The 27,016-nt window shown below is 41.4% G+C and overlaps 1 protein-coding gene across 3 annotated transcripts in view; it reads left to right on the plus strand.

The window, feature by feature from the left end:
* The first annotated feature begins 780 nt into the window (after window positions 1-780).
* Window positions 781-27,016, plus strand: part of LOC144525988 (nck-associated protein 5-like) — a 94,031-nt gene continuing 67,795 nt past the window's right edge. For all 3 annotated transcript variants that reach the window (XM_078263105.1, XM_078263103.1, XM_078263102.1), the window contains exons 1-2: window positions 781-1,332; window positions 22,692-22,821. In XM_078263105.1, coding sequence (XP_078119231.1) covers window positions 22,793-22,821 — 29 coding nt within the window. In that variant the 5' untranslated portion in view covers window positions 781-1,332; window positions 22,692-22,792. The remainder of the gene's footprint in view (window positions 1,333-22,691; window positions 22,822-27,016) is intronic.

Raw genomic sequence — 27,016 nt, forward strand, 5'->3', positions numbered from 1 at the left:
TTCTCCAGCCTTCTATAAATATTCCAAAGCTCTCTGTTCTCCATCTCCCTCTCTTTCTCCTTTTCTTTCCTGCTGCTTTCTCTGTTCTCCCTCTCCCTCCCTCCCTCCCTCCCTCTCCCTTTCTCTCCCCTCTCTCTGTTTGTCCATTCCCCCCCCCCCACACACACACACACACTCTCTGCCTCCCACATCTTCTCTTTTCCCTCTGCTCCTGTCGTATAATGTAGAGGAATGTGTCTCGTCTGTCTAGAAAGAGGCCGTAGTGTCAAGCGGCAACAAAAACACTCATGCGCTGCATATCATTTCTGAGCCTGTTTGTTCGTCGTCGTCCCATGCCCCCCCCCTGTCAGTTCTGCAGGGCTATGTAGTAAGCTGACAGTGTTTTTTTTTTTTTTTATCATGTCACCTCCTCCTTTTTTCTCTTACTTTACCAGCTCACAGATTTCCACCAATCGATTACAGCATGGCGGTTAATCACAGCCCATAATTCCTTCTACTCCCACTCGGATGTTTGATTCAGGAATGGGAACATTTACAAGAATAAAAAAAGAGGCCAAGCTGATTTTATCTTAAGCAACTGTCGATTAGACGCTGATGCTATCGAAATGTGAGCGCGCAGTGCCATCCTCCCTAACCTATCAGTGTGGGAAGTAAACGTGCCACCTATGAAGTCAGCAGTCCCCAACCCCCACCCGGAACACATGTTCAACATCCTCTGGGCACAGGCTGAGCACAGCACTGAGACACAGCTGAGAATTAAAGAGAGAGAGAGAGAGAGAGAGAGAGAGAAAGTGGGAGAGCAAGCAGTGAAGTGGAAATATGTGTGAGCATCAGAGAGAGACAGAAATAGAGCGATAAAGCAGTGAATTAGGCAGAGGCAGAGAGAGGAGGAGGAGAAACAGAGGCTTTCACTGAGGTGCTGATGCTTCGTGCAGACAAGGTTATTTTCTCGTAGCGGAAAGCTCTCTTGTCGTGTGTGGATTTGAGAACCTCATGGATTGGCTCCCCGTCTGAGTCTCAGTGGAATTCTTTGCATCTGCATCTGGATCCAAAACAACTGCAGACGGAGGATGCGACCGTGGCTGGATGCTAGGATCCATGTGGGCCTGTGACGACTGCACTCCCCTCTGTGTTGATACCTTCTTCCCCATGAGGATGGCTCCTGCGCAGCCGACCCAGATCATGGAGTCCTGGCTCTTCACTGTGCATTGCTCCTCCGGTGGTCTGTGAATGTGATGCGCACAAGGAATGCTCCACACCTCGGCAGAGACCGCTCAGCCCGCTGCCTCTGCTGACATCTGTCTCCGTGGATACACACAACCACTGGCCAGGGTAAGGATGCACTGCTCTGAATTGCCTTGACGCTCGAATGTCAAGGCTGATGGATTTTGTGTGTGCACGTGCCTGTGTGTTGTATGAATACATTAGAAATCCCTTCCTCTTCCAGAGGGTTCAAAACCGTTTCATATAGGTCTGAACGATTTTGGAAAATAATCTTAATTGCGATTTTTTTTTTCACCAATATTGCCATTGCAATTTAATATGCGATTATTTTTCAAGCTCTTTGTCTTCTGTATAATTCAACAAAGACAAACAATACATCATTGTATAGTATGAACAACACAAGATTAGATATATTAAACAAACTGTTCTTTCCTGGAGGCCAGGCCTGGATGTGATGATGAAATTAGGTGATGTATGAATTTATATGAATATCATCTTTTATTTAACTACTTCAGTCCCAGTAGTATACTGAGCACTGACCAAGCCTGGTGTAAACATTCATATGAAAGTCAGAAACAAATCACACAAACTAAAGTGCAGATTGCAGAAATATAAAAACAAATATGTGGCTTTACCACACTTGGTAGTATTTAGATTATTATTTACTGTAATAAACATATGTAAACATGTAGATTGCACTTTTTAAACACTGTCTTTGAACTTTACTAGACAGTTAAATAAGTAAAAATATAGTATATATATATATATATTACTATCTCCAGTCAGTAACAAAACAAAAATGCAGAAAATAAAAGGAGAGAAATATCTGCCTGTACCTCTTTGAAAATATTTAGGTAACTCAAAGTTAAATGTAATCACTGTCCGAACATTATTTTCTAAATATTAATCGTAATAATCTCTAGTCAGTAACAGCAACACACAACGCAGACTAAAGTGCAGCGAGTATGTCATTACCAGCCATAGTGATGCTGATCACACAGGAAGAAATTTCTCACCATTAGCAACTCCAGCTCGGGTCAATGTACTTCATACTCGCATCAAATCTATCACCAAATCCGCCTTTATTCATCTTAAAAAACATCTCCAGACTCCGGCCATCACTCTCTGATTCCGTGGCAGAAACCCTCATATGGTTTCATTAAAGGCGCTATATAAATAAGTTATATTCCCTCCGGTGCTAAACAGACGCTCTGTGTTGTAGCCGTGAACCCAGGCTTGGTGACCGTACTAAGGGGCATCATGTCTTTGGCAATAAACTCCGTTACTGCTTGAGTAATTTCCTCGTTCCGTTTTAAAGTACGTTCGTACGGAGTTAACGTTACGCTTTCAAACATTTCGGTGAGTGATGCCTGTCGGGTGGTATTTTGCTTACTTGACAAACTGGTGTTCGGCATCTTATGCTACATTGACGGACATTTCAACCTCTCTGTTTTCAAAAATAACATCGTGCACAGCTGTCAGTTTTCAGAGAAGTGTTCTTTTACACGCACCCGTGTATATATGCCGTCAAGAGCATGCCAAACCTGTAGGTGGCAGTGTAACGAGAAGCTCAAGCCCACGTTAGCCAATCAGAATCCCGAAAATAGCAACGAATCACTTCCTCTCTCCTCTTCCTCACTTCCTCGGCTGCCTAAACCTCTGTTTATCTTAGTTTACATGCAAACGTGCAAACAAAGTTTTCCAAAATCTCCACTCCGGCCGAAGGTTTTAGAAAGACTCGTTTTCAGAGGCGGATTCTCCGTTTGCGTGTGAACGAAGGGCACAAACGAAGGGAAATGGCTCCGTTTTTCAAAAAAAACATGTACGTGTAAACAGGGCCTTAGCCATGCAACTGTCGTAGATGGCTTGTCTTTTTTTTTTTTTTAAGTGCTGATACAGGTTCGTAGTGTTACCCCGTGAGGTAGCAACGTTAGCAAGACAGGTTTTGCACAATACCTGAAGCTGCGCATCATTTTCTTTTTTTAAACCAAAATAGTCCCACACAAGTGACATACTGTTCCTATTTGGAACTAAAGTTTCTGTAGAGCCGGAGGCCATTGCACAACAGGTCAAGGTACGGCGTAGCGTTAGCGTGCCAAGTTGATGCTTTCTCTGTGGAGTGCAGACTGCTTTGCTCTTGCGAGTCACGTGACCAAATCGCAGCCTTTGCCATATAGTATGCCTGCACTATGCAGAATAGCTCCATTTATAATATATGACCTGAGAAATAACATGGTGAGCAACAAGTAACTGCTCTTCCCCCAAAGTACAGAGGAAAGTAGGCTAGGATGGCACAGGCAGACAGGACCTGAATAAAAAATGTATTAAAGTCCTTTTGGTTTCTGAAAGCATTTGGCTTCATTCTGCTCGGAGGGAAAAATGGACATTAAAAATGTGTTCCTTCACACTGGGAGAGAGAAAGCGATTTCATTCAGCTGGATCCCATCTGAACTAGTCTATATCCTTGGTGTTCCACTACCAGGATTGCTCCGCTGTCCAATCTGAGTTTTCTGTTGCATGACTAAAACAACTTTTGAACGTACACATGTTCCACCAAAACCAGTGCCTTCCCGAGGCTATTTTGCAGCGGCACTGCGGCTTTTCCCAATGCCTAGCACCGCCCAAGACGATTGTGATTGGTTTAAAGAAATGCCAATAAACCAGAGCATGTTTTCCTCCCATCCCGAAATGCTGTGTGGACCTCCGCAGCACTGTGGAGAAAGGTCTTGCAAAGCGAGACTACATCTGAACCAGTCTAATAATGACAAATTCAGCCCAGTCACCTCCTCTTCAGTCTGGTCAGTGCAGTTCAGGTAATCCATTTTAAATTAATCCAGCATCTTTAAAGAAGTCAATAAGACACATCACATATGAGCATGTCTACTACCACAAGAAAAAAGTAGATGCTGTCATTTGACCAGAGATCAGACACTTTGACCAGAGATCAGACAGAGGTCAATAGGTTACCAAAGAGCACAACTGTCTCATCTCATTTAGAAATTACACACGTCTTATGATGGTGAATGTAGGATGCTGACTTCAGTCCTTTTACTTGCAATTCCATATTTCACGTTTTCCCTTGGATGTTGATTTAGTAGCTTGAGAATTCCAGTGAGGTTATGTGACTAATAAAGGTTGAATATATCACAGTGGATTGTAAATCTGCTGAAGGTAGGTTGTTTTATGTGTAATGTATTGCGCATAAGTAGCGGGTTCACACTTAAGGCCGGGTTATGCTAGAAAAGAAATCAGAAGTGTTTATAGTCGTTCCAAACTGCGACATTGTAAAGGGTGAAAAGCTGTGTGTCATTGAGAGGGGAGGGACGTGACACCGTATAAATATAGGGATAACAGCACACATTTAAAGATAGACATTTATCTTATTTTCATTGATATTCGTGCACTCGGTTGTTCACGTGAGATGTGACGGAAGTAGTTGTGTTAAGACTGAAAAAAGAAAGTTAGAGCAACCCTGTCTCCTAAAGATGTATGTTTCCATACAACTAAACTGCATTCTTAATTGCATTCAAATTATGTTTTGCAGGAAAGATATTATATATCAATATATTTTTACATATCCTCGTACCAATGACAGGCACAAGTTGTGAAAGGGTCGCAGTTTTAAACGTGGTTATGAATTGAAGCAAAACTACTTAGGTTGATAAGGTTTAGGAAAAGGTTTGGTTTAGGCTGAAATAGGGACGTAAGTATGTGATGCAAGCTAAAATAAGTTGACTTTTTGGTTTTGGTTTCACACAAACGGCGGTCACCTGGGTAGTCTGGATCGGCGACGGTTCATTTACCGATTTAGCGCAATGTTACACGCTGAAAATGGCAAGTTTTAAAGGCAATTTGGATTGTGCAACAAGGCAGGCCTGCTTGGTTCTTTCGGGGAATAATTGTAAAGATTTACAAAGAATGTGTTTATGGGCATTTACTCTCTTAACTGGGACATTTTGGGAGCAATTGGTGGGGATTTGCTATGGACAAAATACATAGGCGATACACTGGTAAGAGCAAATGACGTTTAACCATGTATCCAGCTAAGTTATTTAGCTCATATTACTGTACTGTGTTAATATTGTACGTGGCGTTTTCTTTTGCGGGGTGCAATAGTTCCACCAAAACAAGTTCCTTTCCGAAACAGTTTTGCAGAGCCACCATCGCTGCGTCCGGAGCTTAGCGCTGCTCAGGACTATTGTGATTGGTTTAAAGAAATGCAAACAACACCTGACCGTTTTTTCTCCTATCCAGAAGTATATGCTCATATTGCCAGACCTTCCTCCGCAGCGCTGTGGTAATGCGAGACTATCTCCTGGGTGAAAGTCCTGTTTGTTCAACCCATCCACCCACCCCTACTTCCTGCGCGGACTTTGATCAGAAACATATTTGTAATACTTCAAAAACTTTTCCCTTCAAATGTAATTGATAATGCAGTTTAGTTGTATAGGAACATAATTTAAAAAAAACAAAAAAAAACTGGGCTGCTAGAGAGAAATATTCGAACCCAGGCTCCTTGCTCACCTCCACACAGCGGGACAATTAGTTTTTTTGTGTGGTTCTAAATATGCCTTCCCCAATCATGTCCTGTCAAACATAGCTCCACTTAGAGAATAATTTTACACAGCATCTCAAGAAGTGGTCTACAAATCATCTAACGAATCGTCCTGTAGTCACCAAAAGATCTGTAGTTAACAATTTGTGTAAGTGTAGTTCTGATGACAGTAATAGAAACAGCAGTGGTTCCAGTGGTCACCACTGTAACAGACTGGTAATCACTGGTTCTGTAGCTCAACAGAGAACTCCAGCAGAAAGAGTTAAAAGCAGAAGTGGCTCAACAGAGAGCTGTGAATTACAGTGAAAAACTAGACCCTGTCCCTCTTGGCAAATAATTACCAAAGAAGAATCTGACTTGTCACTTATCTCGTCACCATACGAAGATAATGAGGAGTCAATTGCCACTTTGAAGGGGACATCTGACAAGTATCGTAGAAACAGGTCTGACCTGACCTCGATGTAGAAAAAGGCCTTTAAACAGGAATGAATGTACAGTAGCTCAGGGCAAGGGGATAACCATTGTCTGTTGCTGCATCTATTCCATGTTTGGTGCATTGAAGCAGCTAGTCTCATGCATTCGATTGGGAGGCTGGATGATGGCATTGTGCAGCCGCATAAAAGGGGTCAGTTGTAGCCTTAAGGTTAATAAAAAGGTTTGGACAGGGAGGGCTGTTGCTGGAGTCTCCATACTGGGTTAAAGACTGTGTAATGAGCTCTTTCAGAATCCATTGTAGAGAAGTCCTTAGACCTGTATAAATCAATAATTTTGAAATGAACATAGACTCAAATTACTCTGTATGATTTCAAAGGGGGACCTTGTTGTTCTGCTTTACTTGCTTTGGTGTTAAGGTATGCAAATATACAGTATGGTCTGAGCTCTTATCAACCTCTTTTTCATAGCCATTCCAACAAAAAAGATCAGATAAACCCACTGCCAACACCAAATGGCAGACTACCTTTGCAACTAGCTGGTAAAGGAAGTTGAGCATCTTTAAAGATGAACACCAAGATATTTTTCCTAAAAGTTATAATCTCTATAAACAGGCATCTGCAAATGAATGCAGAATCTGTAGGCAATGGGACACGGTTTTAGTATTGGAAGCATTCTGGTTTTCATTTGTAGTCCCAGTAGTATTGAACAATCACATTAGAGTCTTGGTCCGGATTTACGCTGGCTACACCTGGCTGAACCTCAAAAATATTGGCTGTTGCCCCCAGAAGCTAAATCAGCCGAAGGGTTCCGAGATTGGTGGAGACCAAACCAGAGCTAGAAGAATTGCTTTTGTACTTAGATTTGTCAGGTGACTTAAAACACCATTCCACTCTTAATATTTGCTCTGTGTCTGCTTGATATGGAAATGGTCAATTGTTTGCTAGCACTTTTAGCAGGTATGTGTTAGCTGTGTGTTTACTTGATGTTTTTCTGCTCCCAAGTGGCCAAAAACTGCTGAATATACAGCTGATAACCATAACGTTTGTTTCTTAAAATCATACAATGTATATGCTTTCATGTGTTAAAACACAAAAACAGCACATTTGGTACTGTTCAAGCTGCTCACTGTCACAATGTCATGGCTAACTGGGACACGTTAATACAACAGCCATCGTTAATGGTATTAGAAACACCTGCGTTTGTTGTAAAAAACTGTTGTTTTTCAGGCCACTTGAGGAAAGAAAAGCTACACAACAAGCTGATAGATACTAGCCTGACATGTGCATTGTTATTGCTAATATGTTGGCAAAAAGTTGCTACATCCAATATTCAAAATTATTGGTCAGAAAATACTGTTTTAGTAGGCTTGCCAAAACGACACGAGAACAATTGATGAAATATTAAGTGTTGCTATTCTGTGGCATCAAAAAAAAAACAGCACGAAACATATTCTACTGATAAAGCTACTCTAAAACTATCAATATTAGTATTGACTGCCTCTATCATATGGGTTCAAGTCTAATTTGAGTGTTCAGCACGGTTGGGCTGAGAAAGAGCTGAATCATTCCCTGAATAAATAAAACAAATCTGTAATAAATAGCTCTTCATCAAAGATTAAACTTGATTGTTCATAAAGATTTGCTGCTGATCCAGATTAGAGACTGCGAACGACAGAATGGTAACAGCATTACAGTGAGTTAGAACCTTTCCAACATCAAGGACGCATAAAAAAAATAGCCTTGTGCTAAAAATATCTCATCTCAAGGACTATTTATGGAGTCCTAATGAAAGGAGAGTGCTAATGAAAGGAGAGAGGGATGCATTCATTTTACATGTTTACCAGATAAATTAAAACCTTTTTAAATACTGGACTGAATTAGATGGGTATGTTTGTGGCACAATTAGTTTGTTTATTATGTAGTTATTTGGACATTTTAGTATTTCTCCATCAGCTACAAGCTACAGGGGTGTAAGATATCTTTTAAGGAACACTGTGACTTGGACCAATCTATCACCTCACTGGTTGCTCATGATATTAGTCATTTCAGCTATAGCATTATTGTAAGTACATTTTTTGTTGTTGTTATTTTATCTGTGCATACTCTGGGTTAGCAAATCTGTCTTTTATGAATTCTGAGTATTCTTGGCTTTTAAATAGTGACAGATATGTTATTATAGATATGTGTGTTGTTTTTGTGCTGCACATACTCTGGTATTGAACCTATCCTTTCAGTCATGCTAACGGCGTGGCTCTAGGGATTGCAATGTTGTTCTGTCTGTAAGTCCACCACTTTGGTCCAGACTAACATATCTACTATTGGATGGATTGCTAATAAGTGTTATACAGACATTCATGGTCCCCAGAGGATGACGCCCACTGACTTTTGTGATCTCTTGATCTTTCTTCTTGCCACAATGAGATTGGCATTTGTAAGATAAAAATATATATAAAAGTATTGGATGGACTGTCATGAAATTTGCTATAGATATTCAAGGTCCCTAGAGGATGACAAATGATTATCTCAACATCTATGTTATGGATTGGCATCAAATGTTGGTCTTGGTTCCCTGTTAAAGGACAATTCCGGCGCAAAAAGCGAACCTAGGGGTTAATAACAGATGTGTACCCACTCGATCGTTCTCTGGGACATGTTTTCATGCTAATTGAATGTGTTTGTAGCTTGAAACAAGCTAGCGCGGACCGCTGATTAGCTAAGTGAATCCCTCTAACTTTGGTTATCCCCTGACTTTAATGCTCTGGGACTAGCCAACTCGTTTATGGTTTACCTTTACTAACGTTACCGTTTTGCCGGTGATTATAACATAAGCTGAGCTCCTCAGTCAAAGCAACAACTTATTTAGCGTTAACTTCAGCCACTGATGGTTGCATTTTCTTTATGCTAAGATAATATTAGCAAGACTATTACTGTCATAACCATGACGTGTTTAAACAATTTGATTTTGGATTTGTTTTTGGAACATGAGACTAATTTAATTAGACAACGGTGTAGACATTTAGCTAAAATGGACCTACGTTACTTATGAGAAGCCTAATTATGTCGCTTCAGAAGGCAACAAATGCCAAGCTCACTGAAAATGACAGAAGCTGAATTGAAATGACCATGTGATAGATTGTAGTGATTGGGAAGTTAATTTGTAAGCGTCATATCAAAGCCATATTCTTTTAATTGACCAAACAGCAGTTGCAATAGCTGTAACAAGCAAAAACCACCTTTTAATTGAGACGTTCTGTTTATGTCATGACCAAGTTGTGTGAGTAACTGCAAGATGGGTGGCAATAATAATAAAGTAATAACATTTACTCTAGGGTGAGTTTTTCCATATATCCTAATGCTAAAATTGACTGTAAATCCACATTCTGAAGCTAATATTTAGACCATTCTTGAGCCACATCTTTGTCACCTTTTTTCACCCCTGATGAGTTTGCATCCCTAATTTATGCTTTTAAATGCCATACACATGTACTGTACAGCGGGGGGACCACAATGGAAAGAAAACCTAGATTTTTGTTTTTAACCAAGTGCTACAATTTGCAGTTTTCTGTCATTGATAATGACATTTTTATATTTAAAGTAAGAGAATTACAAATGTACAGGCCAATTGTTTTCAAGTTTGCACAGATAAGGAGCTATATTTCATAAACACTGCACACTTCCAACTACCACTTTAGTACCACTGCATTAGACCAAAAACAGTCCATGACCATAAAAAAGGGAAAATCTAATAATTACAAAAATAAATCTAAAAAGTAATACATTCAAATTGTAGAAGCCTTCTGTATATGAGAGGTAGCAGTGCATAGAGCTAAACGGTACAGAAAGACAGAAATCCATGAAATAATATAGGTTTCATATCTACACAACATACTGATGGTTCTCTGGCTGCACTAATGGAAACCTATTTAAGTGAAGGATAAAAACTATAACAGAAGTAATGTAATGCACAGATGGATGTTTACAAGTGTACATATACACACAGTTCCCTGTTAAAGCTACATTTCCTGCACTACTCATTTCCTAGTGTGAGTGGTATTGTACAGTCATAAGACTGGCTCGCCAGTATATCAGCAGGATGTGATTTGGGGGAGAAGTATGTATTCATTAAATACCCAGGGGGGCAAAATCTCAGCTAGGCCCTGTCCTAATTCATTCCAACATCAATGCCAGAGGCTGAACTGCTGCCTTGATTACACCAATTTACCCTCTCACCCAACCCAAAAGGAAGACGTGTAATTACACTATTTACTCTGGAGTGCTTTCCTCTCTGAAAGGTCCCCAAGTACACACACTCTAGCTTTGTTCGGTGTTGGAGTCATTGTGATTGAAAAGTGCAATAAATGTCAACCTGTTGTCTCTGTTACACTGACGTAGAGAAACATGAACAGTTCTCATAGTGCATTAGGATATGTAAGGGCTCTAATGTGGACTGAATAATGTCATGTAAGGGAAGGGCTGTGGTCAGGATAACAGTTCTTTGTAACAATGATTCATGTCATGTTTAGACTGTAGACAACAATGCAAATATAAAGCTATAAGATAAATTGCTTTGCAGGAGACTTGAAGGATCAGTGTGTAGGATTTAAAGGGATCTATTGGAAGAAATGGAATATAATATTCATATGTTTTCAATAGTGTATGAAACAAAGAGTCGTTGTGTTCCATTATCTAAGAATGACCCTTAATGTTTGTTTGTTACCTGAAGGCCAACCGTAGGTTCCACTTAACGCTTGGAAAGGAAAGGGTAAGCGGAGGGGTATTCATTTGGTTGCAAACCTCCCCCGTTAGATGCCGCTAAATCCGACACAAAGCAGTTTAGAGTATTTGAATTTGTTAAGTGGATAATATTGCTGGACTGGATTGCAAAGTGCCCCTCTCTTTATCACTTATTTAGAATGTCTAAATATAGAAGAACCTGTCTTCAAAGGTTTTACACGGTGCCTCGGAGAGCTCAATGCACGGCTAATAACAGGAAGAAAACACAAAGCCAAGTTAGACAAGGTCTTCGCCGCTTTGACTACACATACGTCACATTTAACGCTGCATATGAATACAACAGCAACATTTTATAGAGGGCGGCTTATCTGTTGCTGCTGTCTTTCTATGAATGAGATGATAAGATGGATATCTAGCTCATGTCTTGTGTTAGCCTAGCTTAGCGTAAAGACTGGAGGCAGGGGGAAAGGAAATACACCAACACCTCTAAAGCTCAACTACCGGTGTTTTCTGTGCAGTGTATTTGGCAACATGCACCATAACCATGGGGTTATGGTGCATGTTGCCAGATACACTTTTTTTGGAATAGGTCTCTGTACACATACAATGGTACAACAGCACCAAACCCATAGGTCTCTGAAGAGCCAAACTGAAGCTCAAAGTGGGCAGCTCCGATAAATCCGCCTTAAGTCATGGCTTACTAGGACTCTTGAATAGAACAGAGCCATTGTTAATGTTATTAGTAACCCCCGTGCTTTTCCTGCTATGAAAAGTCAAAAAGGTCTGCTGCAAAGAAGTTTTAGAAGAGAATGTTAGTCCCATGAACACCTCTGATATTTGCTTGTAATTTCTGTATTTGCAAGATTTTCTTTCTTCATTTTATTTGTCTATTTGCTTGAGCTTTTGTCAGCAGAAAGCAGTTTCGTCATCTAAATCGAGATGTCAAAAGTAGGCTGTACTTAGTTTTGAGGTACTTTCCATTTTATGCTACTTTGGACTACAAACTACACTTCCATGAACTACATTCATGGAAATATACTTTTTACTCCACTACATTTATTTGACAGCTAACATGAATTATACTGTATATACTGTATATGCACATTATTTCATACTGTAGTATTTATAAACTGTGATTTTCTTGTCTGAATACTCCATGGATCACTGCCTAAATCCTTTACTTATATCTCTACTGTGAGGGAAAGTCTTTATTTCCCTCCCCAGTGGAGATGTGTGAATGAATGAAACGGTGTACTGTTTGTGCGTAGTGAAAACAAAACTGACCTCTGTTGGTAAAGTATTAATACCAACAGTATTATTATAAATTAGTACACTGGTGAGATCTTGTCCAGAGAACTGCTTGTCACTGTGTCTATTAAAAGAGGATGAAGTCTAAGAATAGAGAGCCTTCAGTGTGATGGGCCCATAATGCCGTGCGTTTACAGTAGCCTGTTGTAGCATTGTGTGTGCAGTGTGAATGTGTACTTGACGCTCTCATACATCCCCAGGGACACATAGAAGAGGTTGATCTATAGAAACAACATCACCATGACCCTGAGGAAGGCTGTTTGTGACACAGTGCGTGGGTTGTTAACTCTATTTTAACACGTACTAGTAATTTCATCATGAAACAGCCATCTAAATAAAGGCTTTTTGGGCCTTGAAGCGTTCTTCATTTTTAACAACATGGGTATATTTCCAAGGTCTTATTTCTTATTTTTCATTTGAGGAATGAGACAGCTACTCTTTCATGATTCACAGTACAAAATCAGCAATTGATGATTTGATTAAAAATCATTTTCTAACCTAGAAAATACATATTTTAAGAAAATCGTTTGTCGGTTAACATTTGTATATTTTTCAGCTAAGATTTGTTTGACAAATAGAAATTAGAAACACTTTGGATCCCTTTTTGTTTAACAGGTCTGAGGAGTGACGCATTTGTCCTTCCAAAATAGATTTGTGAAGACAATGTCACATGACTCATTTATGACTCAGCTGACTAAACCAACATCTCTGACTTGAGGTGTAATCTGTCTGGCAGGCAGGTGCATTTTCTCCTGATTCTTCTCTGGCTGTAAGGAAAACAGACACATAGGAACATCAGGAGGCAAAGCTACTGAGGAAAATGAATGAAGAACTCCATCTACTGGCTAACTTATGTAAAAAAAGAAAAAAAGAAGAACATTTAAAGAGAGTGTTTAAAAGTGTTGTGAGTCCAGACAGAAATACATGTGGTCACATAGGGCCATCAGATGCAAAGCTTGTATCTCTAAAGAATTCCACATTTAGAAGTGTAACCACACTATATGGGAAACATACGTTCAGCATTGTCAAGGTTGGTGCAGGTTTGGACCTGAAAGCAGGCAGCACAGCAAAGGGCAGGACACAGGAACCGAAGAGCAAACTATACACAAAACAGGTGTACAAGGGAAAGACGTGTAGGGCTACAGGTAACCATCAAGGGAACACACAGGGCAAGCACAGAAAACTCAAAATAAGAATGAATGAAACGAGGAATATGAACAGAAAACCCCAAATCCTCAAGAAATATATATGACACTGGAATAAAGACAACTACAGACATACTGTCACACTGACACAAAAAGTCTGAAGACCAATGGCCACACAGCAGGACAATAACTTTTGGCCAATTTCAATTTGAGACTATACTTTGTGTTGTGAGCAGAACGAGATGGCTCTATTTTGTCAAAATAAGGTCAAAAAGTGGCCTTTTTTCACAGCAGACATTTTTTAAATGTCATGGCAGGCATAACACAGGTATAATGCCATCCATCCATCCATCCATCCATCTTCATCCCCGGTCGGGTCGCGGGGGTAGCAGCTCCAGCAGGGGACCCCAAACTTCCCTTTCCCGGGCCACATTAACCAGCTCCGACTGGGGGATCCCGAGGCGTTCCCAGGCCAGGTTAGAGATATAATCCCTCCACCTAGTCCTGGGTCTCCCCGAGGCCTCCTCCCAGCTGGACGTGCCTGGAACACCTCCCTAGGGAGGCGCCCAGGGGCATCCTTACCAGATGCCCGAACCACCTCAACTGGCTCCTTTCGACGCAAAGGAGCAGCGGCTCTACTCCGAGCTCCTCACGGATAACTGAGCTTCTCACCCTATCTCTAAGGGAGACGCCAGCTACCCTCCTGAGGAAACCCATTTCGGCCGCTTGTACCCTGGATCTTGTTCTTTCGGTCATGACCCAGCCTTCATGACCATAGGTGAGGGTAGGAACAAAAACTGACCGGTAGATTGAGAGCTTTGCCTTCTGGCTCAGCTCTCTTTTCGTCACAACGGTGCGATAAATTGAATGTAATACCGCACCTGCTGTGCCGATTCTCCGACCAATCTCCTGCTCCATTGTCCCCTCACTCGCGAACAAGACCCAAAGGTACTTGAACTCCTTCACTTGGGGTAAGGACTCATTCCCTACCTGGAGAAGGCACTCCATCGGTTTCCTGCTGAGAACCATGGCCTCCGATTTAGAGGTGCTGATCCTCATCCCAGCCGCTTCACACTCGGCTGCGAACCGATCCAGTGAGTGCTGAAGGTCACAGGCCGATGATGCCATCAGGACCACATCATCTGCAAAAAGCAGCGATGAGATCCCCAGCCCACCGAACTGCAACCCCTCTCCACCCCGACTACGCCTCGATATTCTGTCCATAAATACTACAAACAGGATTGGTGACAAAGCGCAGCCCTGGCGGAGGCCAACTCTCACCTGAAACGAGTCCGACTTACTGCCGAGAACCCGGACACAGCTCTCGCTTTGGTCGTACAGAGATTGGATGGCCCTGAGAAGGGACCCCCTCACCCCCGTACTCCCGCAGCACCTCCCACAGTATCTCCCGGGCACCCGGTCATACGCCTTCTCCAGATCCACAAAACACATGTAGGCTGGTTGGGCATACTCCCAGGCTCCCTCCAGGATCCTTGCGAGTAAAGATCTGGTCCGTTGTTCCACGACCAGGGACGGAATCCGCATTGTTCCTCTTCAACCTGAGATTCGACTATCGACCGAACCCTCCTTTCCAGCACCTTGGAGTAGACTTTACCGGGGAGGCTGAGAAGTGTGATACCCTGTAATTGGCACACACCCCCTTTTTAAAAAGGGAAACCACCACCCCGGTCTGCCACTCCTTAGGCACCGTCCCAGACTTCCACGCAATGTTGAAGAGGCGTGTCAACCAAGACAACCCCTCCACACCCAGAGCTTTAAGCATTTCTGGACGGATCTCATCAATTCCTGGGGCTTTGCCACTGTGGAGTTGTTTAACTACCTCAGCAACCTCCACCAGGGAAATTGATGCCAATCCCCCCTCATCCTCCAGCTCTGCCTCTACCATAGAGGGCGTATTAGTCGGATTTAGGAGTTCCTCAAAGTGCTCCTTCCACCGCCCTATTACCTCCTCAGTTGAGGTCAACAGCGTCCCATCCTTACTGTACACAGCTTGGATGGTTCCCCGCTGCCCCCTCCTGAGGTGGCGAGTTTTCCAGAAGTACCTTGGTGCCGACCGAAAGTCCTTCTCCATGTCTTCTCCGAACTTCTCCCACACACGCTGCTTTGCCTCTTTCACGGCAGAGGCTGCAGCCCTTCGGGCCCTTCGGTACCTTGCAACTGCCTCCGGAGTCGTCTGGGATAACATATCCCGGAAAGACTTCTTCTTCAGTCGGACGGCTTCCCTGACCACCGGTGTCCACCACGGTGTTCGTGGGTTACCGCCCCTTGAGGCACCTAAGACCCTACCCTAAGATGGCATTATACCAACTGAAGAAGGTATAATGCCATCTGTATCATATTTTATAGTAAAATCGTGTTGAAAATGTAGCCTATGTATCAAATGTGATACTGAGCCTGTGAAACTAGGCCATTTTTATCCATTTTCATATTCATTCAGCCAAGGTAGTGCTATGCCGTAAAACTACGATGTAAAGAATCCAATAACCACGCCATGCCAACTTGCCAGGAAGGGAGCTAAGTAATGCTAAAGCTAAATATTGGTGGGGGAAAAACTGGCATGGACATTTTCAAAGGGATCCCACGAGTCTCCCCTTTACTATTCTATATCCACGACGTTTCATCAAAGATCCTTTATACTAAAGATAGCGCATTTCAAGCAGCGGCAATAGTATGAAACGGTCCACACTTCCTGTCTCCTAAAAGGGCGTGGCCTCGTTTGAACGCGTAGTGAACATCGCGTGGATGGATGAAAAGTTATATTTGAATAATTTATTAATGTTCTTTTGCCAATGTTAGATATTTACACAGCTAAAGGAATGCTGTGTGGACTAGCCAGACCCTCCTCCACAGTGCTGTGGAGGAAGGTCTGGCAATGTGAGATTAGCCCTTTACAGACATGCACTTCCTGCTAATCACATGCCGTTTGGGGCAAAAAAAAAACATGCAGGTTTTCTCATGCAGTACAAATGTCTTATTTTCTCCTATTCTAAAAATTGTGTATTTGAATATTTCAGCACACTGGCGTCCCTAAATAGTCTTGGAGTTGCATAAATTGGGTATGACGTGAAAGCTGAGACTCTTGTAGATTCAGTGAGCCCAATTGTATTCATTCATGCATACAAACTAGACACCTTGGGCATTTACAGGATGTGCTTTGATCTTATTTGTTTTTGTGGATTTTCAGATAGCAAAAAAGTACATTGTCAGATCAGATGCCCTTAAGGCGCTGCCACACCAAGCCGATAATCAGCCGTTGGACAGTCTGGCGAGGTCAGTGACTCGAGTCTGTTCGGTGCGTTCCGTGCCGTCGTCCGTCCGAGGGGCCGTCGTCCTTCATTTTGGCCGGTTTGACATGTATAATCGGTGGGGCGGCACTGCCGGCAGTCGGACTCAAATGACCCATCTGATTGGTGGAGAGCTGACCCAGAAACGGGGAGCGGAATGAGCGTGACTACAGTCTCTCAAAATCTGATGAAAATCTTTTAAACTGACCTTTGTTGATCTGAAATGAAGACAGATTCAGCAACTACACGGCCTATTTCTCTCTTAAAATGTTTTCAGAAACACGTTTCAGTGAACTATTTTAGTACAATATGAGATCGTACTCTGAACAAGCCGCCATGACAGTCTGGCTTTGAATTTCCGGAGAAACCAGACCCACGTGATGCGTTCGTCCAATCAGCTGCCGGTTTTCATTTTTGGGTGACAATACAGATTAGCGCCGCCTGCTGTTATGGAGACGTATTACGTCTCGTCACTTTGGTGTGTTCTGAGGCACTTTTTAGACCAACTTGGGGAGACTGATCAGCCCAACTGCCTTTTCTGGCGAGGGTCGGCCATCTGGTCGGTGTGTCTGCAGCTTTAGAATGAGTATGGATGGCAATTCAAGTGACATGATGCAGTTAGGGGGAGATGATGAATGAATAGACTCTTAATGCAATTCATCATTTATGTATTTGTTTCCTAAGAAAATGACATGTTTTGTGATCAATGAATTACCATAAATGCCTAACGTATCAAATATGATACAAAAAAGATATCATATGCAAAAAAAATATCAAAATGTGTTTTTTTTTTTTTATTTTGCGAAAAGGTTGAATTTTTCTGGCCAGTATTTGATAGCTCAGGCTATACAGAGCTAATGGCGTTATTGACTGCATTCCATGAAGTGCCCCAGTAAGCCATGACATTGATCCCAAATGCGCAATAACCCTGCAAGTGCAGATTATTATTATTTACCTGGGATTTTCCTGCTATGCTAAGTCAGAATTGTCTGCTGTGAAAAAGGCCTATTCATGTGCTGGAAAACTGTAGTCCAAATGTAAACAAAATTCTAAACACAAGATTTAAACCTGCTATCACTCCCAAATTGATTGACAGGTGTTTTCATACAGGGACCTACCCTAATCATTTGTTTAGCACTCGTTGGTATTTGGTTACTTTGGTCCTGCTCTTTGGAACAAACTGCCTCATGACCTGAGGTCTGTCCACATTCAGAGGCAAACTGTAATGTTTCTTTTTTAGTGTTATGATTAGTATTAGTAGTATATTAGAGGTATGCGTGTGTGTTTCAGTGTCAGTTCTGGCCCTTTTAACCCAAAGGAGACGGACCAGGGCCAGCAGTTATGTTAGAGTTGTGCGTTAAATTAAAGATGAATTAGAGATGATTGATATCACTCTCATGTCTGTACATCAAAAGTGAAGCTAGAGCTTGCAGGTATTTAGCTTAGCTTAGCATAAACAGTGGAAGCAGGTGGAAACAGCTGGCCTGACTTCACAAAATCCTCCCAGCAGCACCTCTACATTTTACAAATTAGCATGTTAAATTGTGTGTCTTTAATCCTTAATAATTTGAAACAATCCGCATGTTTTTTAGTTACCCAACAAGATCAAATCAATCAGTGCAGGAGTGGTTGTGCTACATATAACATGTAACAAGGCCTTTACAACTGTAACTGTAAATAAATGTACTCCTAAATATATCATGTCATTTTAATCCAAATGGTTGAGTGTAATTCCCTTCTTGTTGAACTGATCTGACCTCAATTTCAAGCAGTTTCTGCCATCTGCTGGTGTAAACCTACTTCTGCAAAGCCCAACATCCCCAAATCTCTGCAGTCTGAACAGCAATCAATCACTTCATTGACTACAGGTACAATGTAGAAAAAGAACTTTTCGGGGTCTGAGGTGTTTTGTCTCCGGTTTAGGGGCTCTGAAACGCCAGAGCAGGGGGAATGAGAGGGGGAAACGTAGCAAAAGATATTCGTTTTTAAACCAATACGTAGCAATGTAAATGTAGCCTAAGTAAAAGTAGAAAAATGATTGGGATTAGAATTTTTCCCATAATCGAGTAGCCCTACCCCACAGTGTAGAAATACTTTGATTCAAATAAAGGTCCTTCAAAATGTTACTTAAGTACAAAAGCATTAGCATCCCAATATACTTAAAGTACCAACAGTAAAAGTAGGCCTTCTCATTGCGCAGAATGGCCCAATTCAAAATGAAGTCTATTATATTATTGGAATTATAATTTTTGATGCATTAAATGTGCTGATCACTTCAATGTTGCAGCTGGTAAAGGTGGAGCTCATTTTAATTAGGCTACTAACTAAATCTATAATAATACATCAAGTATTATTTGATTATAAATCGAAATCTGCAAAGTAATTCAAGTTATAAAATAAATGTAGGGGAGTAGAAAGTACGATACTTGCCTCAAAAATGTAGTGTGGCATAAAATGGAAAAACTCAAGTAAAGGTACCTGAAATTGTACTTGAGCACAGTACTGTACTTGAGGAAATGTATTTAGTTACTTGTTTCCACCACTGCCTGTTGTGATTGGTATTGTGATAATGTTGTTTCGAGCATTGTAATGATGCAAAAGAGAAAAGGAGCCCCTGGTGTCAACCTGCCGGAGAGGACAGGTTGAACATGTTGAACTGTGCAGTGACTCTGGCAGTAATCTACAAACATCACTAGATGGCAGTGCTGATTCAAAGTTCACATGCTTCCCTCAAATTTCAATTTTGGTACTTTCTACGTTTTTCTTTTTTACGATTGAATGGTTTCCTTGACTTTGAGAATGAAATTACTGAATTCCTTTTTATCAGCTTAAGTGGAGACCTGTTATTATTCACTGTGTTGGCATACTGCTTCTGGGTTAAAGGACAGGCAAACAAGAGGGAAATCAGATTCTCTAAGTAATAATGTATACTTAATTAATCCCGCAAGGGGAAATTACAATGTTATTACACAGATTACACACAGGCCTCAATTACACACACATGCTTAGTATCTATACATGCAGGGGGTCTCTGGGACAGGTCTGCTTGTTGTCCCCAGAGTCAGAACCAAAAAGGGGGAAGCAGCGGTCAGTTTTTATGCTCCGCATATCTGGAACAAACAACTCTCAGCTCTTTTAAATCAAGGCTGAACACCTATCTTTTAGACGTTGCCTTTTTTTAATTCATTGTACTGCATTGTGAATTATATTCCTGTATTCTATCTGTTTTTTAATTTCGTATTCATTTCTAACTGCTTTTAATGTTTTATGTAAAGCACTTGCCTAATGGAGAGATGTCAGAGTGGAAAGGTGCCCCGAGCAGTTGGTTGTTCGGTGCCTTGCTCAAGAACACTTTGGCAGTGCCCAGGAGGTATGGTGGTGCCATACTTTGGTCCGTGTGGGGACTTGAACCAGCAACCCTCTGGTTCCCAACCCAACTCCCTACAGACTGTGCTACTGCCAACCCAGTACCCCCCTCCAAGTACATTCTCTAAAAGAAGAAAAAAGATCAATTTAAGAGTTAAAAAACGGATAAATAGTTGTTCCTTAAATGTGTCCCTGTCATGAAGGATGATCACTGGTAGTTTACTACTATTGTCTTCATTTTGTAATAATAATTTTGCAACAGCAGTCACTTTGCCATGACTGACATGTTCACCTTGAAACCAGTTCTCAGATCTGGTTCGATTTATTTAAATGCATCCAATGAATGATGTTAATTGAATGACCTGTTGTCATAACCCTGGTGTCTCGGCTTGCACACACAAAGCAAAGAGAGAAGAGATGAAGCCAAGCGTGGGTGAAAAATGACCAATACATTTCAGTATACTTCATTATCGGATAATGTTAATTAGGAACATGGGTAGGTGTGACCCTGTGGACAGAGTTCTACTACGCATCTGTTTGAACTAAAAAAACAGATAGACAAATCTGCATTTTAACTCCATTTACGGTTAATGAGGGACATTCACTGTTTTGAAAATGCCAACTGATCTCTAAAGGCCAGAGAACAGATTACATGCTGTACAGTTATGTTGCGAGTCTCTTCTGTACTATGTTTTAGTACTTTTACTTAAAAAGTATGAACTGTAGTGTTTCATCCCAGTTTTTAGTGTCAACTTTCTATTGAAATGTTTGGTCTCTATTCTTTTCATCTTGTTTGTATCTATGTAGATGTGTATGTACAAAACAGTACATTGATGTGTATGCATGTGACTATGCAGGTACTGTATATATGTGTATATGTTCACACGTGTATAGTACATCATGTTGCATTACCTTTCATTCAGCATTCTGTTCACAGTAGTAGTAGTAATACTAGTCATGGTGGCAGTCGTAGACCTTCTGCAAAGCAACCATTCTGACAGTGGTGGATTCAGGCTGTCTGAGGGGCGGGGGCGGAAAAAATATAAGGGCACCAGCTGGATGGGTGGGGCACCAGCTGGATGGGTGGGGCACCAGCTGGATGGGTGGGGCACCAGCTGGATGGGTGGGGCATCAGCTGGATGGGTGGGGCACCAGCATGCAGAAGGTTTTCTAGCATGTACTGCCGGGCAGCTTATTTGACCCTGCATCATGTTTTTTTAATTTTAAGGGCACCCTCCTAGAGGGCACCACTTCCTCCCATTTGTACAAAAGTGAAGCCAAAATATCCCGGATACGGGCGCTGCCATCTTGTAGTTTTGGAGCCAGACTCTAAAACCATATTTGGGAAAAATTTATTTGATGTGTACTTTCACTTTTTAGTTTGTCCCATGTCCCATCCGCCAAGATGGAGGGGGCGGATCTCATGACCCATATTGCAGCCAGCCAGCAGCGGGCGATCCAGATGTTTTGGCTTGACTTCAGTTTATGCATTAGCCTGGTCTGGAAAGGCACCCTAAATTGCACTTCATTATGTTTTCTCAGTTTAATCATGTTTTAGCTACCATAGGGACGTCCAGGAGGGCCCTTTAGCTGTGCTTTGAAAGTGAATTGAAATTGACGTTGCTGTAAATATGATTCAAAAATAGCAGGACTAAAACCAAAGTGTCAGAATGAATAAAATCTATTCAGGTGTAATACAGCAATTGTAGAATTTGCAATCGGTTACAGACCATCGTGTAATTCAACTGCTTTCCTGCGTGTACTGCAGCACTGCATGGTGGAGTAGAAGTGATTCACTGAGTCCCAGACCTATGGCTGGAGGCTAGTGCCACAGCAGGCTATGGAAAAACTCCTATTATTACTAACTATTTCTGAAATAGGCCGGGAACCATTATCATTTTGATTGGCACTTCCGCTGGCCTCTTCATATCCCGCCACACACTGACACGAAATGTAAATTTTCATTGAGTTGATGCAAAGCAAGGATTTAACGAGCACAGAATAATTCATGGAGACACATTGAAAACTCTTTACTACATTAATGCAGATTTATCAGGACCGATGAGTGCAGCTGACAGTTATTGACACAAATGATGTTTTCTCAGTTCACATTTACTGTGAGAACAGAACGCTGGAACATGAATTTATTTTGTGTCGCAGCTTCTTTCTTTTTTTTTCAGTAATATTCAGACAATAAACACCCAAAGGATAAGCCACAAGGTGATATGGTCATTGTAATACTAACAACACCTGAATATGTGCTACCTTAAGCAGTATGATGGCATACTTTATTTTTTAGAAATACAGGTATTTGGTTTCAAAATGACAGTTTATCCCAAGGCTCTGTTAAAATGTCATGAGTAGGGAGGTTGTCTGACTCTCACCCTGTCAGCCGTGGGGAAACCACACACATGTGGACGCTAATTCAAAACGACGAGTGTGTAAAGTGGAGAGAGGAGAGGAGAGGAGACGAGAGGAGAGGAGAGGAGAGGCTGCTGTTCCTTTTCTAGAAGAGGGAAAGGGAAGTGAGCAGATGTACTGTTTCTTTGAAATCTTCAGTGGGATTATTAAATGCAAGATTAACAGCCAGACTAACTGTGTTTACCCCTCTCCCCTGCAGCTACGCCACCAAGACCGATCCATAACAACAATCCCCGGCTGGAGAACAAACAACATCCAGGCGAAAGGGAGAGGGCCGAGTCTCAGCAGGGCGGGCGGCAGATGGTGACACTGCAGCAGCACTTCTCCAGGTAGCACCTTCACCTCCACCTCCACCTCCACCACACCAACAACAACCAGACACTGAAATACTGTCCCATACTCTACTAGAGCCGCACAAAGTTTGATACGTTTGGTTGGGGCTGAAGACTACAAAGTTAGAAAGAAGTGAGCTTACCAGACCTATGTAGCTACTAACATAACACACCCAGTGGTGTAGTCTACGTGATACGCAGGTATACCCACTAAGAAAGTTCCAGGATTACCATATACCCACTTAAAATTGCCCCAACAACATACTTTCCATATTGTGGATATATTTTGAGTTATCATCTCTTTGTTCTTCTTCTTCGCATAGGCTAAATAAAGGTATTTCCACTGTAAATTGGTGCATAAATGTGTGTCAGAATACAAGAAATGAAGTCTTTGACGCTCAAATCTTCCCTGGGGGAGGACACCCAGACCCCCCACTATGATATGCCCCCCCTTCCCCAAAGGCAGATTCTGGCCCATGTATATAAGCCTATATACATGTAGTGGGTATGCTGTACTTGCGTGCTCCCTTCAGCAACGGGTTGCAGTAGAAGACGATAATAAAAGGTGTCCAAAGGTCTCAGAGAGATCTCTGAGAGGTGTGAACTACAAGCTTGTAGTTTTTAGAGTTTTGACCACTTTGGCCACTCCTTCGTGGTCATTCGGCCATTTTGTGATCTTTTCCCTTGGGGTGACCTGTGGGAGTTTGGTGACAAGGCTGTGGGTTTTCCACCTAGGCCAAGATTTCTTTGTTTGAAAGACCACATGGTCTCTGAGTCTTTTCTCTCTGAGTAACGGTTGGCCACATGTGTTCTTTTGTACAAGATCAGTTTATGCACATTTGTTTGGATCCAACAAAAGTCAGCGACAAAGTTCCTTAGTCATCATTGAAAAAAAGGTAAAACAAAAGTGGCAAAAAAGTGTAGTCAAAAAAGTGCCAAAAAATCGTCATAAAAGTAGCAAAAACGTCGAAGAAAGCGTCAGCAAAAGTGACAAAAACTTCAGAAAAGGCGACAAAAAATAGGTGGTCCATACTGTAAAATGTCCAAATAAGATGTTTTTATAGTGCCATACTTATTGAATGAAATTTGCGAGACAGCGTTGCCCTCAATGCACGCAAGCCCTCCCCTGTGCAACACTACAGCTTGCCAGTTAGGGTGCCGGGAGGCTTTTTTCTGTGTGGTACAATGTTTCAAAAAAGTTCCCCCTGTGTCCCAGTAGCTTATATTTTAGTAGATTAAAAGCCAGCTGCCGCAACTCAATGACGAACCGTCCATGCGAGCGGCAAACAATACATAGCACACATCCATCAAAGGCCCTACACCAAATGTGATGAACTGCTGGGCTTCCGTAGTGACACCCAACATTTTCATTAACTTGAGAGCCCATTTCATGTAGAGATTGTCTTTGAAAGAAAAAGTCTGCTCACTTTCATTGGAGTGCTCGTCACTAAAACTCTCACCGTGTCCCCACTTATTGATCTGCCCTCCCAGCATGCCATAAAGGGAAATAATAGGCGAGCATTATGTCCAGCTGTTAGGCTGCTGACGGCCCCTCCATGATCAAAGTTCGATCCCATCTGCATAATTATGCTCAGCGAGGTGTGAGATTAGGCCCCATGATTTGTGACTGTAAGGGAATTCACCCCTGCCATGCGGAAGATATCTGAGCCTCTGCCCGATATTTAGTTTGTTTTTTCTCCTTGCTTGTTAGAAACAGGGTGATGTGTCAATCAGCTGTAGTGCACAACCTAAAAAACATAACTCTGCTTTCATAGATTTGTCAAATAGTGGTTTAAGTTTCCACTAACTTGTTTTGTTTAAGTCCCTGCATGTCTGATTCTGTCTTTCTAGGTCCATTTGATCTCGTCATATGCAGTGTCTTATCCGAGGTGTTTGGTGTTTTAAGCCCCCAACGTCGTCTTCCAGGCAGCGCTGCATGGAAGGCACTAGGGTTAGGCAAGGGTTAGGGTTAGGTGCCTTGAAGTTGACTGTCGCAGCGCTGCCTTGAAGTCGACGGTGGGGGGCTTAAAACCCCATCGAGCCTCATCCGAAGCAGCCTTTAGTAACAAGCCCCGTCTGTCAGTGTTCTGATGAAATTTGTCGTCTTCCAAGTTTTCAGATATTTCCCACATGAAAAGATCTGGCACAATGTAGATCAATCCCTGCTTCCTAAACTCACAACAAACACCAAATCATCTCCGAGTCATTTAGTTGGCGCACCATTTCAGATGCTACTTATCCCTTTTTGCCTTCATTTCTGCTTCTTTTTTTTCTTTTATACGTATACAAACATAGTTCTTTTATCTGGCATACGTTGTTCCTCACGCAAAGATTGCAGAATCACAATCAGAAGAGCTTTACAAAGATTTCGATTTATTTTAATTTATTTTGAACATGTAACAAATGTAAAAAAACAACAAAAACAAGAATAACGGATAAAATGAACTGTAAACATATATAACAAACTCTCAATATACAAATTCTCATAAACAAATAACCAACAGGAATAAATATTATATGTTTGAAAAAAGAAGTAGGAATAAGTTTTCACTTATATGGTCCTATTTCAACTCCATAACTCAAGCGATTAAATCATATTTACCATATATAAAAAACAAACAGCAATCCTGCAGGAATGTACAAACCAAATACAGCATCCACCCAGTGTCAATCAGATAGAACCTAAACCATTACCTCAGGTTCATCCTACCAACCCTTCATCATCCCTATTTTATTCATGTTTTCATTTAATTTTTTTTTAATTAGCTGTTACCGTAGTAACAACTATTCTTCCTGGGGTCCACACAAAAGTTAGATGCCTTTTGTGCGTTTCTAAGCTAATCATAATTGAAGTCAGGATTTTCCCTACCATTATAAGACTTAGGTGCAGCACTCAAGCCGTTTGGGGATCACCTGAGCCGAATTAATGGAAAATCAAAGCATCAAAAAGACTTTTCTCAGATCTAATGTTTGTAGTTCCCCTAGTTTGTTTGTTTTTTATGTGCTCCAGCTTTTCCAACGTTGTAGACACAGATATGGTAATAATAATGGTCTAGATGATGTGAAATTGCATATTTCTTATTGAAAAACCTCACATTTTCTTGAGGGAGGACCTCTAAACCCCCCACTAAATGTGTGCACCTAAGTCTTCCACAAACCTATGGGGAAAACCCTGATCGAAGACATATATAAATATTTGAAAATATATAAATATTTGGATCAGGATACACCTTCGTTTACATTTGGATCACTGACCAAATTTGCCTTTATGTAATAGCTTATGACAAGGCGTACACTGGATGGTCAAATTAACAATGTGTCTAATGTCATTTTTTCCGGTACAGTAATGAAGTTGCTAATTGCATGTAAAGGTATAGACACCTGTTGATTGAGGTGCTCTTGTTAAAGGGGAATTTCACTTTGAAAGACCGTCTCCACATCTCATCATGCGCGCTGACTGCATGTGGAGATCACCGTTGGATCAGCTGGCCCTGAGATCACCTGACCTACTGGGTTTAGAGTTTTCCAGACCCAATTACATAATGTTGATTGATAACAGAAAGCAATTTAAGGATGGTAATGAGTTGAAAAATGCTGATAACACTTCATCCACTGAATGAACAAGCAAATTAACTTGTAAAATGTTATTGGATTGAATAAATCATGAAAAATAGAAACGTTTTAAAGGTCCCATGACATGGTGCTCTTTGGATGCTTTTATATAGACCTTAGTGGTCCCCTAATACTGTATCTGAAGTCTCTTTTATATAGACCTTAGTGGTCCCCTAATACTGTATCTGAAGTCTCTTTTATATAGGCCTTAGTGGTCCCCTAATACTGTATCTGAAGTCTCTTTTATATAGGCCTTAGTGGTCCCCTAATACTGTATCTGAAGTCTCTTTTATATAGGCCTTAGTGGTCCCCTAATACTGTATCTGAAGTCTCTTTTATATAGGCCTTAGTGGTCCCCTAATACTGTATCTGAAGTCTCTTTTATATAGGCCTTAGTGGTCCCCTAATACTGTATCTGAAGTCTCTTTTATATAGGCCTTAGTGGTCCCCTAATACTGTATCTGAAGTCTCTTTTATATAGGCCTTAGTGTCCCCTAATACTGTATCTGAAGTCTCTTTTATATAGGCCTTAGTGGTCCCCTAATACTGTATCTGAAGTCTCTTTTATATAGATCTTAGT

Source organism: Sander vitreus, chromosome 11 (assembly GCF_031162955.1).
Source record: "Sander vitreus isolate 19-12246 chromosome 11, sanVit1, whole genome shotgun sequence".
NCBI lineage: Eukaryota > Metazoa > Chordata > Actinopteri > Perciformes > Percidae > Sander > Sander vitreus.